The sequence below is a fragment of the Python bivittatus genome, unplaced genomic scaffold, assembly GCF_059951505.1.
Source record: "Python bivittatus isolate LINGU-HERP-01145 unplaced genomic scaffold, Pbiv_v1 ctg000160_np1212, whole genome shotgun sequence".
Lineage (NCBI taxonomy): Eukaryota > Metazoa > Chordata > Lepidosauria > Squamata > Pythonidae > Python > Python bivittatus.
Genome location: NW_028277076.1, coordinates 6,196,144 through 6,213,898, shown reverse-complemented (window position 1 = coordinate 6,213,898; position 17,755 = coordinate 6,196,144). Strand labels below are relative to the sequence as shown.

Genomic DNA, 17,755 nt, shown 5'->3' with positions numbered 1-17,755 from the left:
GCCCCATAGGCTTTGGGAAGGGAGGAGATGACTGGACAATATTCCGAGTAACCATTTGCACTTCTTTCTTAGGCTAGATGTTCTTTGGTGGGGAACGTCTGTGCTCCAAAGACAAAAACCTGCAGAGGGTTAAGTGGCAAAATGCTAAAATTGTAGAAAGACCCCAGAGCCTTTGCTTGCAAGTTCCAACCAAAACAAATCATCTAAGAGATCGAAGAAGGATGGAAGCAGAATGGTCCTACTTAGCTAGCTCTGCTGTCTCATTGTGGTTGTGGTTGTTAGTAACAATAGCATATAACCTAATGCAGTGTTTCTCGACCTTAGCAACTTTAAGATGAGTGGACTTCAACTCCCAGAATTCCCCAGCCAGCATTCTGGGAGTTGAAGTCCACTCATCTTAAAGTTACCAAGGTTGAGAAACACTGACCTAATGTCTCTAGAAGGACACATTATGATATTCTAGTCCCTCTTTCTCCTGTATATTTAGGCTCAGGTTGATTTTGGAGAGAGAAAACGGCCCTTTACAGCAGGGTTAAACCTCTGAAAAGGTGGGTCTCTTTTCCAAGGATCTTGCAAGTCGGAGGAGAGAAAGGAGTAGGAGAAGCCATGCACATTTGAGTGCACGCTTGAGTTGCTCCTCTGGATTTACAGCTGAGGAGAGGCAAGAGAGGAATCTCAACTTTTTTTTTCTCCCCATGTTAAATCAACTGAGCTGGAGGCCCTCCAGATGTGCAGATGTCAGATTCTGGAATTCTCAGCAACAGCCATGGTGGCTGGGGAGTTCTGGACATTTTGCTTTGGATTCAGGAACTATCTCCTGAGCCCAAAACAGCGAAGAATGCGAGGGACTTTAACATGCTGGGTCCAAAGGGAAGAGAGGGGAGAATAGCCAGGAGTCCACCGGACTCATCCGACAAACTGTGGTTAATCTACTAACGATGCCAAGGTTAGGTGGACATTTGCTGGAGTCTTACAACCAGAGCCTTCAAACCAAGATCTGTTTTGAGCCTGCCCTGCCATTCCCATCCTCCTAGCTCGATGGATCCTTTCTGGCCAGCTGGCCTCTCCACGAAACTCGACTTGCGCCTGGCATGTTAACTTGGCACCCCAGAAAACCTTGTTCTCATCTTCCCCATGGTTTGGTTGTGCAGGCTGAGCCAGAAGAGGAGATGTGGGGCGTTGTCCAAGGGAAAATGCTTGGTCCTCTAGAGTAGACCCAGGCAATATTAGACCCACAAAGAATGAGATGCTCCCTTTAGGGGGCATGAAAACCCTTGGTTTAGCTAACTCCTTTGCTCTGCTTTTAATACATCTCTCTCCCAACTTTCTTTCTCTTCATTTTCTTTCCTCTTTCTCCCCTTCCACATGCTGCCTTGCGTAGAAGCAACCGAGGTAATGGTTTGCATTGAGTAATGTTGTTGTTGTTAAGCAGAAGTTATTCTGCGGAAGAAGCAGTGCGTTTGCTAAAACCCTGCAGGGTGCGATTTGTCACTTTTAAGGGGCCCTCCCTGGTCCCACCAACTCGCTGCCCGAAAAGTTTATTTTGGAGGGGGTGAGCGAGCAAACTTCCTGGACGGGTTCTAAAAAACGGTGAGTTCTTCGCATCCTGCCTACAGTGACAGCGAGCGTCCCACACAATCTGTCTTCCTGTCACTTAGAAACGTTTTCCCTTTGATTTATCTAGTGAGGAAGCACGGGTTCGGTGGGCATTTCTGAGCCAGGGACTTGTCAAGCCTCGCTTAATTGAGAAAAAAGATCAGGAAGAGAAACCGCAGCGATCTTCCTAGCCTCTTTCATGCTCTCTCTTTTCTGCCTGTGTCTTCAGCCCTGGATTTTGATTGATTGGGCCGGAGCGTCTCTCTAGCACAGTGGTTAAATGATGCACGTGCTGGAAAATCTCATCCTAGCTTCCTTCGGACTCCCCCAGTCTAATTTTTTTCTTGCAGGAGAGGGCAAATCCTGCCAAAACTTCGTCATCCTCTCCCAACTTTCTCATACTAGCTCCAGGGGGGTAAACCACGGTTGCTTCCTGTTCTTCTTCAGCTTTGCACCTTTTTAACCGCACTTGTTTGTTATATTTATATTCCGCTTTTCCTCCAGGCACCCAGTGTCAGAATTTCTCGGTCATTTTTCATGAAAACAACCCCACGAACAACACCCATACAAGTCCTTCTGCTTTTAAAAGTCTGGGGCTGAGGGATGAGCTCAGTTTGGATTGGGGAATTTGGGAAGAAAACCATCTACGAAAGCAGGGTGATGTTGGTCTAGGACTGGGAACCTCCAGTTCAAGGCCACCTTCAGCTGTGGGCGTTCGCTGGGTGACTTACCGCCATCAATTCCTCTCCGTCCAGCCTACCCCACAAAGTACGTGACAGACCCCTCTATCCAAAGACAGCCAGTCCCCAACTTTATTTCGGGGGCAGGATTTGGGAATTGTTCCTGCCACATTGCAGACCTCAGATTGCCCTAGAGGGCTTGGCTGTGCAAAATGGGGGGTGGGTGGGGGGTGCTCTTCCCATCAGCCCAGCCAACCTGGTCTTTGCATGTTCTCTTCCTGGTCTCGGCTTGCCATGCTATCTAGTTTCCGCCTGTTGTCCTCTTGCTAAAACAAGACCAGCAATGGCTCTGGGGGGGGAAAGTTTTCAGTATTTTTAGAAGCCTCAACCCACCACACTTCCTTCTTTCTTTGGCCAGGGGGGCATTAGTTAACAGCAGCCAGGTTGTGGGATTATGAATACCACGTGGAAGGCCTTTTTTGAATCCCTTCTCAGCCCCCACCCAAAACCCATGGGTTGGAAACCCAAGAGTGAAACACTTTGGCCAGGCTAAAATGCTCATCGCATAGTGAGAACCAGGAACCTGTCATGTCAGGTTGCTTCCCCTCAGTTCCTTGGGTCCAGGGGGAAAAAGCCATTTTATTTAGCGTGACTAAGATCGCCCCCAGGATGGCCCACCTCCTCCAGTTTTCTCAAGCTGCTGTGTCTTTGAACACTAGACTAAGTGCCCACAGTATCCCCCCCCTCCAAAAACGGGACGAAATGGATAACCTGTGACCTGAATACTGTCCCCTGGATCTTCCCAGCCTGAATGAATTAAGCAACATTGCTCCTTGGATGAGCGAAGCCCCCCAATTAATGAATGAAACCTCTTTGTGAGGCTGGTGGGCTGAAACTCTTCCTCCCTTAAAGCTGGTGTTGCTCCTTCATTGTTCATATTCTGCCATTGTGGTCCTGAGCGAAGACCTTTGTTCTCTGTATTTAGTAGATGGGTTTTATGATTAGATATTTTCATTTTGGGCCGATCGTCTTGGAGAAGGTCCATCGAGGTGGTCACGAAGAGTCGACACTGACTCGATGCCACATCAGTCATTTTTATTTGGCGTAATTGTATCTCGCCTAGATCTTCTGGGAATGGGGTAGATTATAAGCATTGTACATAAATAAAATAAAACAGTCAGAGGTCTGGAAGTCTTAACTCATCTGTTTGAAGGAAATCCTCTCCTTAAATCTCTTTGAACGGGATAAGCTATCCCTTGTGTCGTTATCACATCATTGCAACCCTCTTTCTCCCCCCGCATTTCCAGACCCCGAAGACGAAGTAGAAAACCTCTGCTTTAGGCTAACAAGTCTCTCTCTCTCTCTCTCTCTCTCTCTCTCTCTCTCTCTCTCTCTCTCTATATATATATATATATATATATATATATATATATATATTGTATATATATTAATGCAAAAAGCTGAGTTTGTGTATGGTTGCCTTCAACACCATGTGCAGTAGGAACCAAGATCTTTTTGGAAGGGGCATCCAGGAAAGGCTGGCTGGTTTGGGAAGCTGAACCAAAGCCACTCAAGGACATTGGGGTCACTTTCCTGCCAACTAGCCATGTAGGATTGTTGAGAGCCTCCTGGATTGGGCCAAATCTAAGTGAGACCCAACAGGCTTGCCCTGAGTGATGTGTTCAGCTGTCCTGAAATATAACCCAGCTCTTCAGCAGATGAACTGATGCCCCAGAGATGCCCTTAAGCTGGATAACCTCCACTGTCCACATTGAATTAATCTAGCTTTAATTGGGGGTTCAGCATCTTGTCACCCATGCTTATAGATCATCAGTTTTGCTTTCTTTCCAGAATATGAATTCGGTGTTCAAAACAGTTCTAGATTTGACCTACCCCATCACCTCCATGTTCTCCGGAGCCTCGTTCAATAACGGTGTCAGGGACATCTTCAAAGATAAGCAGATCGAGGTATGTGTGTGTTTTGTGTGCATCACGACAAGAGAAGAGGGTGGGGCTGATCAGCAGCGGGAGGACCAGAGAGGTTGGCATCTGTGTAGTGGCGAGGGGAGAGGCCTTAGATGGGTTGTGTGCATCATTAATTTAAGCCAGTTTTCTGCCACCTTCCAGATGCGACGGGCAACATCTGGCCATTGCCAATTTGGGGAAGCTGATTTTAGATCTGTGCATCTTCAGAGTTGTCTGCTATCTCCAGGGTCAACAGTGGTGGAACAAATTCAGCCCTGAGGCATAATGCTTTTTGCCTCCCGTGCGGTAGAGCCAAGAGTGCTGTATGACATAGATGGAATTTGATCCTCAATTATCCTTACAAACAGCCTCCTTGGGTGGAGGAGTTATCGGGAAAAAAACACAGAGATTATGTTTAGCCACTGTGTGGATAAGGGAGCGATTGACAAAGTTAAGGAAGTTCTGTAAATAAGGTTGTGAGTTAGGCTTGTCATTAAGCCGTAAAGGACGTGTAGAAAAGATGACACACACACACACACACAATCTCTTTAGTGGCACAAAAACACTGTGAGCGCACGGATTCCTTCCTGTCCATTGGAATTAGATGGGTGAACTGACTCCTTGCTAAATGACAGCGTTAATCCAGCGTCTGCATCTGCCCGGCAAACTGGAGAGCAAAGGGATTAAATTCTTGACATAGACTACCTCAATGGCTACCTCAAATCCATCCACCAGTCCCTGTGATTCTCCTCTTACCATCAGCATAACCAAAAAAAAAAAAAGGTTAAAAAGAGTATTTAACTATGGGCTTGTTTAATGTCTTAACCCCCAGCTGCTTTTCCTAGCCAGCTCCTCTTTCCATCCCCTGCCCAGTCTGTCTTCTGTGCAGCTGCTTATACATCCAGTTGTGAATGTCACAATCTGTTCCCTCTTTGTAAGAAACAACCCTGTAACTCGTTTTTGGGGGTGGAGACATTGAAAGAGGATTTAAGTTGGGGTCAGGGGTAAATTTTGGACTCCATTCTTTCGTGTGCACGTCTGTGTGTCCGATGTGACGCTCCCTCCCTCCCCCCCTTAAACCAACACTTGGCGTAAGGGATTGGGGTGCGTTTCCCCAATGCGAGCTTTTTGGGGGGTGTCACATTTTGCCTCCCTCTCCTACCACGAAAACGCTTTCTCGGGGATCGCAACGCTCGGTTCACGGCAGACGAGAGAAAAGCCAGCGTGTAAGCGGATGCTTTTCATATTTTGCTAGCCTTCCGGGGGCCAACCTTCTTATCTTCATGAGTGGAGACCGGGGGAATATTTTCATAGATAAAAGAGATGCCTTTGTGCATCATAACAAGCCAACGCTCGCTCGTAGACCCAGTGGATTTAGAGCCGGCTTATCAGACCTGGGGAATGCCAAGCAGGGGGAGAGGCCAAGTTTGGCTCTCCCGCGTAGCTGTTCTCAGCCGAAAGGAGAAGTGGAAGGGAAGAAAACAGACCAGGCGGCTCGATTAACCCATCAAGCGTGTCTTCTGGTGATGGGTGCTGGCAGCTTTCAGGCCTTCTTGACCTAGGCGTGTCTCTAAAAGTGAGGGCCCGAATCCGGGCACTGTACGTTCCCGGCAATCTGCTTGGGAGACAGGGAGCAATTCTGTCAGTGGCTGGGGAGCCCTGGTGGACTGTTTGCTGAAAAAAGGAGAAAAATGAACTTGCGATTGATGGGTCTGAAGATGAGAAAGGGTAGCTTAGGGAAAGAAGGAGAGTATGATGTAGCCTTAGAGAGGATAAAATATAAATGCATTTATAACCGCTCTCAAAAAGATCGGAAGCCGCTTCTTTATAAACTTGTCTTTTTCCTTCTCCTTCTCCTTCTCCTCCTTCTCCTCCTTCTCCTCCTTCTCCTTCTCCTTCTCCTTCTCCTTCTCCTTCTCCTTCTCCTTCTCCTTCTCCTTCTCCTTCTCCTTCTCCTTCTCCTTCTCCTTCTCCTTCTCCTTCTCCTTCTCCCTTTCCCCTTTCCCCTTTCCCTTTCCCCTTCCCCTTTTTCTCTTTTCCTTTTCCTTTTCCTTTTCCTTTTCCTTTATTTCTTTTTCTATTTTCCTTCTTACTTATTCACTCTTCTTCCCCATTTTCCTTGCTTCTTTTCTAATATTCATCTCGCTTTTACCTTGTTAAAGATGTCTTCAGTAAAAATTAAATTGAAAAAAAAACAGAAGAAGACAGGCAGTAATTCTTACGCTGCCTCTCCGCACTGCCACGGGCCGAAAGCTGCCATGCGGAAGTTGCCCACCCCTTCTGACCCTTCCAGTTTTCTGTGACTCATGCAGGGGTGCGGCAGGGAGTCAGCTGCTTGTGGGGGGTGTTCAGACCCACTTTTGGAGCAACTTCAGTAGTCCCTCTAATGAGACCTTTCTGTGTTTGCAGGACCTCTGGATTCCTTTCTTCATCATCACAACGGACATCACCGCCTCGGCTATGAGGGTCCACACCGATGGTAGGTCTGTCAGAGTTGGGAGTGAGTTGGGCAAGGGAGGCTGGTAGGTTTTCTTTAGGCATTTGCAGAAAAAAACTACAGGCTAGATCAGACCATCCGATGGGGAGCCCAGCCTTCTCTGTTGCCCAGCAGCCAAATGAATGCATTTGGGAAGCTCATAAGCTTGGGCTGGACAGTGGGAGCTCTTCCCTCCAGCCCTCAACACTGGAAGTCATTGAAACCCCGACTCCCCCAGGACTCGGCCAGCGCCCCTCTCAGATGATCTCGGTCATAACTTTCTCCGTTTTCATTTCAGCCAGTCAACTGTCTGTCTGCCGGTTGCAACCTCTCCTTTTCTTTCAAAGTGAATTTGTTTTTCATTTCAAAGATGCAGATGCCACCCTACAGCAAGCCTCTTGGCAGCTTTCAGATCATAAAGCAGACAGCAAAACCATATGCCTTAATTGATGGGCTTAAAATACTTTTGACCTGCTTTTTGGCTTGAAAAGCCCTCCGAAGCGTTTTTATAAGGGGGTTCTGGAGTCACCCATCAGACTTAATCTTCCCTGTCTTTGGGCTCTACAGATGAGTTGGACATCAACTGTCCCAGTCCTTAGCCTGTGGGCCCATTGGCCATGCAGACTAGGATCATGGATCCATGACTTCCATGAGTATCTGGTTGGAGAAAGCCAGTCAAAACTCAGTTTCTTACCGTTCTCCATGGCCAGATAGATACCTCCAGGAAGCTCCCGAGCACAGCATAAAAACTTAATATTTCAAGATAGACTGTTGTGCTGAGAAGTTTAACCTAAAGAAAACACCCATTGGCAAACCTTGGTGGACTTTTCTGATTTCCGTTTTCAGACTACCTATAATCCAGCCCTCTTCAGACTCTTCCAATCTGGCATCTTTCGGACATTAGGGACCATGTCTCCCTCAATTCCCAGATAAAGTATGGTGTTGATGAAGCTGATTTTTCTGGCATAAAAGCCACCTATGCTTCATTACCACTTCGGGTTGGGAATTCAGTCTTCCTCCTTCACGGGGGTGGCTTCTGTAAGAGAGAGGGGTCCCTAGCTTGCGGGGACCTTTTGCCACTTAGCAGCCTGTATTTAGGGAAGATGCCAGCCCTCCAAGGTAGACCAGACTAGGAAACCAAAGTCATGAATGCTAATACTACTTTTTTGTAAGGTTACAGTAGCAGAACCTTGCAAGTCTGAATCTTCCCCTCTCCCTCCTTTTATCTTTGTGAAACCTGGGGAGGGTCTTGTCTGAGACGCTTTCTCAGGTTATAGTTCTGCCCTGGACTCAGATTTCTTTTATCTGACCCTTGTCTTGTTAGTGGCTCCTCCTCCTCTTCCTCAAGGTTATGGGCAGAAGGGTCAACGTTTAGATAACTTAGGAATTGCGCAACGTCTCTTTCTTATTTCTCTAATTGACTCTTAACCGCTCGGGTGGGAGAGACCAAGCTAAAGCCAAGGAGAGGAGCATCTCTAAGCTGTCCAGGCTTGAAGCTGCCCTCCAACTGCTAAATGGCCTGGAATTGTAATTAACTAATTAAAGGGCTTTTCAGCTGCTTTATTCCCAACAGCCAAGAGAGCATTGGCTTTGCAGCGAATTAGCTGCGCAGCATATTTCTGAATCCTCCCCAGCTGCAGAACGATTAGCCTGAAATCATGTCAAGTGTCCCCATTTCCAGAAGCCCCTTGTAGCTTCTTTGCATCTCTGCACGGAGGGTCAGTTTTCTTCCTTTCTCGGGGCTAAAAAGTGACCCATGGAAGTGCGTGAGCTTCTCCTTGTTGCAAGACAGCCCATCAGAGCAATGATAGGAGGGCAAGTCTTGGACTTTCCCACGTCCGAGAGGGAGCGAATCCAACCCTTTTCTGCTGATTAAAACTATTCTGCTTTTAATGGTTATAAATCTCCTCATCACGGTGCAGAAGAGAATGAATTGAACCAATTTAAAAGAGAACAGAAGCCTTTCCATTCCACGTGGCTTGGCAAGAATGCCAACTCAGGTCTTGCACAATCGTGGCCCAGAACCGGGTTTCTGAAGGGCCTTCTCAGACTCCTAGCCTAGTCCCCAACCGCCACGTGGGTGAGAATTCCAACAAATGCATTTATTTGTTCTGCTCTTCCCTGACTTCTCACAAAAAGATGGCAGAGGTCATTGCCCAACCTGGTAAGATGCGTTACAATAAAATACCATGACCAACCCATGAGAATTATGACAGGTGGAGATGTTGAACCAGCTAAGGTCTAGCTTTCCATGCCTTCTCCATGTTAGGGACGGGGGTAGCTGGGAAGTGACAGTTGTGTTGCTGCTCCAGATCTTTTCCTCTCTCCCAAAGGCTGTCTGTGGCGTTACATCAGGGCCAGCATGTCTCTGTCTGGTTATCTGCCCCCTCTCTGCGATCCCAAAGACGGTCATCTCCTAATGGACGGTGGTTACATCAATAACCTCCCAGGTACTCAGGGATTCCCACCCCTTGGCAATGGGATTTTTGGCCCAGCGATGAATTTCTGCTGCGTTGGTGGCCTTCGCTTCCCACCTCTCTGGTGCGTGCGATGGCCCTCTTGTCCGTTCTATTTTCCCCCTCCCCCTGCAAAGTAGACGGGGCCAAAAAGGAGTCCTTAATCCAAGGGCATCCAGTCCTTCATGCAGCTGGAAGTGGATTTGAATTCAGCATTCTCCTTTTGGTCTCCTGGGACTTCTTGATGGTGCTCAACCATCCTCTAATGCAGGAGGAACAAACAGGAGCGCTCGGTTGGTGCCAGTGGAGCATGATTGCGTTTCTTTTAGACGGAGTTGCATGATATTGAGAGCGGATTTTGAAACTGCAAAACGGCTGCAAAATCTCTCCCTCCATCCCCCAGCTGGGAGCTGAAATGGCACTTCGTCATGGCTGTGTTCTCAGGGCCTCTTTCAGAACTTTTTTTCTTTTTTTTGCTTCCCTTGTCTTCTCACCCTCGCCTCCCTGAGGGACACTGAGTCATTTCTTCTACAAAGAGCCTTTTCTCTCCAGAGAAATCCTTTTCATGGTTGAGACTCAAAGGGAACAGCTGGAACACGGAGGCGACGTAAATTACCTGAATAGTGCTCAGAGGGCTGGAAGTTCAGAGAGCTTTGGGAAAGGACCCTCTTTGGAGCAACACTGGCACAGAAGATGTCTGGCCCAGAGCCTTGTTTGAAAGTTTTCATTTGAGGCTGGGAGTAGAGGAATTTAACTCTGGCCTTGAGGGGGGGTTGGGAGAGGAAAAACGGTGGTTCAGCCCTGGGAAAGAGGGAAGTGCAAGAAAGAGATACAGAACAGCCCACCTTGACCTCACTGTCCTTAAAAAGAGACAGTGAAGGTTTGGGACCAGCTTTCCAGATGCTGTCAATAGACCCAACCACAGTTCAGTAGCATTCATCAAATGCCGGTGGTGACTTTTTCTTGACCTGGCCAACCTTGAAGGGCCCCCTCTGGCAAAAGCAAGTGGAAAGGGTTGGGGGTGAGAATGACTCTGCTGCGTTCTCCTGACAGCGGACGTTGCAAGGTCAATGGGAGCCAAGATAGTCATTGCCATCGACGTGGGTAGCAGGGACGAGACGGACCTCACCAATTACGGAGACGCGCTTTCTGGCTGGTGGCTGCTGTGGAAACGGTGGAACCCATTAGTCGAGAAAGTGAAGGTAGGGTGGGGCCTCCTCCTTCCAAGTCACTTCATACCTGATCGCCTATGGCGACACCACAGTTATTCCCAGGGATATCACATGGACTGTTCTGTTTTGATGTTTCACAATAGCCAAGTTTGAAAAACTGCATGTTCCATGGAGGTGTCGAAGTTCTCCTCAATGGCTAGTGCACGCACACCCACGTGTGAGCACTCTTGTGCCATGTTGGACTGAGACACAAAGAACTGGGCAAGAATGGATGAGAAAGTGAGCACTCATTGGAAGAGGCCAGACACGGCTGCCAGCCTGTCTGTATTATGGATGATTTGGATCTCTGAGAGGGTGGTCCTGTTTCCATCACATGCCACACTTTGGTCCTCCCACTTCAGAGATGCCACTCTGGGGAACCTCTTTCACTGGAAAAATCAAAGCTCCCTAGCCAATGTTTCTTGGCCTACTCATTAAATAGTGGCTTTTGAAGGGAGGCCACGCAAATACATATGGACTTCCCCCGTTTGCGCTAACAATGCCTCACTCTCTTGGACAGGTGCTGAACATGGCTGAAATCCAAACTCGGCTGGCTTACGTCTGCTGCGTCCGGCAGTTGGAGATGGTCAAGAACAGTGACTATTGTGAATATATCCGACCACCCATTGATCGCTACGGCACGCTGGACTTTGGGAAGTTCGATGAAATCTGCGTGCGTTGGGGAGCAGGGAGGGGAAGCGGAATGAACTATGTTGCACAGAGGAGATACTTGGCTGGGAAGGGAGGTGGAATTCAGGTGGTTCTCCTTTGGTCAAAGGGATGACCGCAACAGGCAGCCATCAGGTCAAAACAGCTGTGTTTTGACTCAAGTCAAGCGTCAGAAGTGCTGATTCCTGCTAGGGGCTCCCTGGCAGTGGAATTCAAAACGAAAAAGGCTTCTTAAACTTCCCTCTTAGCGCAGTGGTTCTTAAATTGAGGAGAATTACTCTAAAGGGGGTAATTTGGGCATCTCCTGGGGGTAATGGAGCCATTTGTAATTGGTTGTTTGTGAGTCAAGGATCCAGTTTGGGACTGCCGCTGCTGAGAAGCTTGAGTAAAGGGTAAATAGGTTTTATACTGGGGGTAATGACCCTGTCTGAGACTAGGAAAAGGGGTCATTGTGTCAAACTGTTTAAGAACCTGTAATGGCACATGGGAATGACCTTGGGAGACAGGAGGGTGAGCTGCAGATGGGACAACCAGCGTGTAAAAGGTAGCTCAGCCCACAGAAGGAAAAAGGGTGTAGGAAGCATCTTAGAAGGGACCCTCTCTAGTTTTCTGGAGAGTAAAAGGAAAGGACGGGAGAATTACTTTCAGTCTTGCCAGATTCTGTTAATATAACCTTACCATAAAGATAGAGCTAGGGCTCCTGGCTGTCCTTTTTGTCTGGGCTACCTCGCAGGGCTAGCAGAACCATGGCCCTCGCATGAATCTCAGCCAGTCGATCTAGCTCACCCACACTCACCAAGGTCAGCGACTCATTTCAAACCACCAGTAGCGAGCTGGGTCCACGTTTCCCTCCCCCCTGGCATTTTCCTCCTCTCCTTTTCAGGAAGTCGGCTACCAGCACGGGAGGACGGTTTTTAATGTTTGGTGCAGGAGCGGAGTCCTCGACAAAATGCTCGAGGACAGGCAGGAACATTGTCAGTCTAAGCCGTCATGCGTGAGTTTCCCGGGCGGGGGGGTGGGCAAGCTAAAGAAGGGCACGTAACCTTTGGAGGTCCCTCAGCGGGCAATGCTCCAGATGCAAACTGAATTTCCCAGTTTGGGAGCTGGGGGCGGGGAAGGTCTCATTTTTAACTCGGTGAAGCCTACTGTAAAGCCGATGCGGCCGCTTGACGCTTCCATTCTCAGCCTGGAGAACAATCACGCCACTAAGTTTTGGACGGGGTTGCTCTCAAATCAGGGCTCCCCGAAACAAAATGTGGGGCAGTACCCAGCTGAAAAGGAGATCTAGACAAAGAAGGGGGTGTGCCCTCCCCTGCATTTCCCTTTTGCAAATCTCTCTTTTTTTTTTTGAGTAGCGACAAGCTTAACCTTGCCTGGGGATGAATTTTCCTTCCCTGGTGCAACTGTCTGCTGAACGCTTCGGTCTTTTAGACCATTTTTGCCCAGCAAGGCATCAAAACGTAGCCTGAACCCCAGGACAAGAAATGCCAAACCCTTTTCTGTCCGAAAGACTGTGCTTCCCCCCCACCGCCCCAGTCAGTATTTAAAAAAAAACAGGCTGATCCCTCCAAGAGAGAGGGAGAATCTGCTGCCCAGCGTTTTGAAACCAGAACAAAGAAACACAAAATCCTCTGAGTGGGGAATTGCAGCCCCAATCCCCAACAAACCCTGGTCCTCTCCCCCCCCCCCCCCGCTGTTCGTTTGGTCCTATGCGACTGCGGATCGTCCCCTCGCCTCCCTCTGAGCATCTTTGGATTAGAAGCCTGAGTCATCGCATTTTGGACAGCGGCTGTAATATTGAGAAAATGCATCTAATTAAAGTAAGAAACGGGCTGGCTGTTGTGTGGCTCATTGATCCAAGCCCCTCGCGGCTCGGGTCGATAACTCTCCGTGGCCTAGCCGAATTGCCTCTCCACCTCTCTGTAAAGATTTAGTGGCCCCTTGGCTGGGAGTACGTTCTCTCCTGCCTCCAGCGTTGTCCAGGCTGCGGGCATTGGAACCCCTCTGCCATCGTTGCGTCGGGAGAAGATAGGCCGGTGCGCAGCCCGTCTTGGTCTCCTTTTGAGACTTTTGGGGAGCATGTGGGGGCCCCACCCTTGGTGACTGAGCAGGGTGGCCGTAAACGTCCTATCTTTATCATTCAAAACAGTTCTGCCTTCAGTTCTTTTCTCCTATCCTACAGCTAGGCATCCTCTGGCATTGGATGAAGGATAATGACAAAGACACCCCACAGTGCTCATTCTTCTTTTCCTCCCCTTCCAGTACATGACGTGCCCCACGACCTCTTTCACGGATTTGGCGGAAATAGTCTCCCGAATTGAGCCAGTGAAGGCCGTCATAATGGACGGTGAGGAAGCAGAGGGAGAGAGGGTGATGGGCCATTACAGCTGGGCCAGCACTCCCAATTCCACCCAAAAATGAAAATATGACACTTCTGATGGAGGAAATGGTCCCTGATTGAGATGATCCCTTGGTCTAGCCCGCCCATATTGCAACCACGGCTAGCCACCTGGGGCCAGGGTCTTGATCAGGTCCCTGGAGAAGTGACAATCCTTTCAGAGAGACATCCTTTCCTTCATATTTTGGGGTGGTTTCTCCTACAGTTTGCTAGAAGAAGCTGGTAGCCAGCTGAGTGGCTACACGCAATCCAGTTTGGGGGTGTCAGCTTAGCATTCTCCTTCCCGCCCTGACCCTGGCTTGAAACAAGCTCTCCCCGACTTCTCTCCTGTTCAGATGAATCCGACTACCAGACTGAATACGAGGAGGAATTTCTTGACAACCAGAGGGATGATTATGTCAATTTCCTGAGCAGCCAGACTGAAGAAAACTCCGACTCCGTAAGAGTAACCCTGGGCCTTCTGGGGTGCCAGTGTCTGCCCCCCAGGCCGTGGGAGTCATTGGGGGGCAGGACTTCAAGAAGGGTTTGGTGTCAGATCTAGCATGCCAAACAGCAGCAGTTTCTTCTTCTATTATTTCTCCTCCTCTCCTCCTTCTTCTGTATGTTGCTAAGTACAGAGATCTTTTGGTGAAGAGACATGCTCAGAGACACAGTCTTGGGGGTCTTCCAAGAGCAGAGCCTCCAAACTGGCAGGTTCTGCTCAAATTCAACTGGCTAATTTTACTTTCTCCTGCCCCCAGTCAGTTATACAAACTCTCCGAAGCTGACTGGAGTAACAGACATCCTTCAGTTGATAAAAATAATTTACTCTTGACCCTTGCAACATACATGTAGGAGTAAGTTTCTATCAATTTGTTCTGCTCTGATTCATCTGCTTTTTGACCCTTGTAGCCGTGAAGCCAGTCATGAGAGCTATATCTGGGGAAAACATTTCCACCACTGGAAGCGTTATGTATGTGTTGGGCGAGAACTCATTCAGGAACAATAAAGGAAAGCGTGTTGCACAGCTGATTTCGGGGACCTTATACTCTTTTTTAAGTTAATTGTTTCACTGCATTATAAAATATAAATTATTCATTATAGAATACAGATAACAACCGAGTACAGTGGTCTCTATGAAACAGAAACTAGAAACTGTTAAGACGGCAATGATTTAGAGACATGAAACCTTGAAAGATGAGGAAAAAAGTTTACATCAATGTTACATATAATTTCTAAGATGTTCGTGAACATAAGGTTTGTTTAAGTCGTAGAATTAAAGCTAAGCACGACGCGGATAAAGAACTGCATTGAATTATTTTAGAATATGAAAAAGGTTTCGATCTTTGAGCTTAATACTTATGGATCTGATACTCTTTTAAGAAGCTGAACGTGGCCCTGGGCGATCACCAGATTTGCAGGGGGCAGAGAAATCGGACCGTGGCGTCTAAGCGTGTCCCTACCAGAGGGGACAGAGCAAGGCTCTCCGAGGCCCAACCAAATGAAACATCTTGTTTTCCTCTTGTCTCCAGCAGGATCAAGAAGTCCGGCTAAGGAAGCCTGTCCGTGGGGACTCCGAAGACAGCCAACTAGCAGCGTAACCAGACAGACTCTAAAACCCGCTTCGGCCCACCTCTCTTTCTTCTCCCCCCCATCACCAACTTCCTTAGGAGAGAAGCCGTGGGCACCTTCCCCCATTTCTCCGTCTAAAACCAAGGTCCCAAGAGGCCTGAGGGCGCTGCCGATGGGAAGACAATCCCCTTTGCAAACTCTCGTGGATTCCAGTCTGCAGAAACCTTTGGCGGTAGCTTCTGCCAGCAAAGGATTGGAGCGTCCTGCTTATTCTGTGAACGAGAGAAAGGAGCCCTTTGCATGAATAGGCATTCATGTCTGTGTTTGGAGAATGAGGAGGGAAGCGGGGGGCGGTCTCCTGGCGGTCTTCACCCCACCGAAGCTCACCTTATTTGGCCCTGGCGCTAGCACCCCCAGTCGGAACAAAAGGTTCTGTCGGGAGTTTGCAGCTAACGTAAGCGTTCGGGGACATGCTTTACTCACATCCAGACCTCTGAGAAGGAAGCCATCTGCTGGGAACGGCAACAGGAGTAGCGATGACAACAGCAGCGACTTCCACAGAAACATCCGTTCAAACCCTGCCGCAGAACAAGCTTCCGAGGACCTGCAACAGGCTGCTGGACCCTTCCCAAAAACTTTTGCAGAAAATCCTCAGCACGGACAGCAGCTTCCCGTTCAGCAGACGCTCGAAACGGCACCCGTGCCCGGCCCCGATTCGCTGCTCCTGTGTTACGCTCCCGATCTCTTTCTGTCCTCAGGGGTTCTTAAAAGAGAATAATAAAAACCTGGAAACAATGTCCGTGCGTGCCGCGTTGGTCAAATATCTTAGCGCGACCTTCTGATTTTGTAAATGAATCAAGATGAAGGAACGGGTTTGAGGGAGCACTGGGTGGGGTGGCTTCAGAAAGGGATCTGAACATCACGGGAAGAACCCCCCACAGCCTCCTTTAGGAGGAACGTAGGATCTTTAAGGGGAGGAACCCGCAACCCTTTAAGCCATGGGGTGGTTTATTTGTGGTTTAGCATGATGTGTGAACCTTGCTCTTGTGGTCTAGCACAAGTGAAGGAGGCGAGGTTTGAACAAGGACTGTTCTGGGTTGTCACCTGATTTGTGAATCACTTCAGGAGTTGCTGGTTCTTGGTGTTCTCTGAGCTTGGTGGTTCTTCTGCAGACATTTTATTACCAGGCTAGGTAACACCATCAGCGTGAGGGGGAGTGGGGTTTGCTGGCTGGTGATACATTGTGGGTTGCCCTACCGGCCTTGACTGAGGTCTTTTTTCTTTCTTTCTTGATCTTTGGGTGGAGTATTGGTTTTTTCTTTGATTCTTCTTGTTTATCTGGTCCTGGTTCCTGCTGCTCTGGGTGTTATTCCTAGGTGGGTGATGAGGAAAGGTGGTTTCTTTCCTTGATCTTCACTTCCGTTCTTGAACGATTCGTAGATGGAGCTTATCTCAACATATCTGTTAATGGCCGATTGGCCAGGATACCTCTAGGAATTTTCTTGCATTTTTGCACCTGGCTTGGTCAAAGAGGTCGACATCTTCTCAGCTGAGATTGTGGCGGAACTCGTCAACGCGTTGAGAAATTAAGGCGTTTTCATCCTGTCTTCTGACTGCCGGTTGAGGGTCACGAATGCATACTCTCAATTTTCTGCCTGTTTGAGATGATGCAGAAGCAGGACTGAGCAGCGAGAAGTTCTCTGGCATAGCCTGCAAAACTGGACTTCTCATCTGAAATTATTCAGTCGGCAGGCAGGAAGCGCCATGTGGTGGATGTTTGCAGAGAGGATAGTGCTGAAAAGATTAGCACTGTGTAGGCAACCGGTTCCTAGAAATGGAATTCAAATGTGACATTTTTTCCCCCAAGAAACAGATGGATAAGTTGAGACTTGGGAATAGCCTTTCACACACAAAGGCTCAGAATATAAATAAATGTGCTCACGTCTTAAATTGCACTTCTTGAAGAACAGGCAAAGCACTTTTCTAACAACCATGCAAATCGCCCAAATTAGTTCTTAGAGATGATGAGGGCCAGTTAGTCCTTCTGCAAAAGTAATCATTCATTGGGAGAGCACCCATTTTAGTGTACAAGGTTCCCAACTGGGCTGGGGATCCACCCTAAAATCTTGGGAAGCATTTTCCACTAAAGCATTGATCACATCCAAGTGTCTGCTTCCACACCCATAAAAATCAAATTGCCCAGGAAGTAGATCACTTTCCCTCTTCTTCCCTTTCTTTACCCACACTGAGTATTCACATCTTTTCTCGCCTCCGCTATAACGCAGTTGAAACTTTTTGCCTGCAGTCATTAAACCACCACATTATTTCCTCCCCTTTCTTTGTCTTTCTCTGTCCAGGAGGGGATCCATCAAAACAATGGCGGCGTATATGGCCCTTTATCTTTTTCTAATTTCAGTGGGGAGATTTTTTTCTTTTAAATGATGCTGGTCATTCACATAAATTTTGCCAGGGCAAAGCAGCGCCCTCCTTGATTCGGTTCCAGGCTAATAAATCCTGGCTGGAGCAACCTTCTCAGAAGGGGAATCAGAGGAGGTAGAATCCAGCTGTTGGAGAATTCCAGCTGAGTGAAGAGCGCTTGACCGAAGTTGGACGGGCTCTTCCAACCTCAGTCAAGTGAAGCAGAGGATTTACTAAACCTGAGGAGATGACCATTTCTGGAAAGCAGGGAGGAGCTTTGGACCTTGATTGAGTTGCCAACGCCATCCCCCGTGTTCCTCCATCCAGTTCTGTTC

At 48.3% G+C, this 17,755-nt stretch overlaps 1 protein-coding gene across 2 annotated transcripts in view; it reads left to right on the top strand.

Annotated features, from left to right (window-relative positions):
- Positions 1-15,801, top strand: part of PNPLA7 (patatin like domain 7, lysophospholipase) — a 70,419-nt gene extending 54,618 nt beyond the window's left edge. Inside the window, exons 27-35 of one of the 2 annotated variants that reach the window (XM_025166279.2) lie at positions 4,128-4,244; positions 6,651-6,720; positions 9,051-9,167; positions 10,227-10,375; positions 10,905-11,057; positions 11,937-12,047; positions 13,316-13,400; positions 13,787-13,890; positions 14,966-15,801. In XM_025166279.2, the coding sequence (XP_025022047.1) occupies positions 4,128-4,244; positions 6,651-6,720; positions 9,051-9,167; positions 10,227-10,375; positions 10,905-11,057; positions 11,937-12,047; positions 13,316-13,400; positions 13,787-13,890; positions 14,966-15,031 (972 nt within the window). In that variant the 3' untranslated portion in view covers positions 15,032-15,801. Of the gene's footprint in view, positions 1-4,127; positions 4,245-6,650; positions 6,721-9,050; positions 9,168-10,226; positions 10,376-10,904; positions 11,058-11,936; positions 12,048-13,315; positions 13,401-13,786; positions 13,891-14,962 lie in introns of both variants that reach the window. The other variant, XM_007420594.4, reaches the window with a different exon arrangement.
- The last annotated feature ends 1,954 nt before the right edge of the window (positions 15,802-17,755 follow it).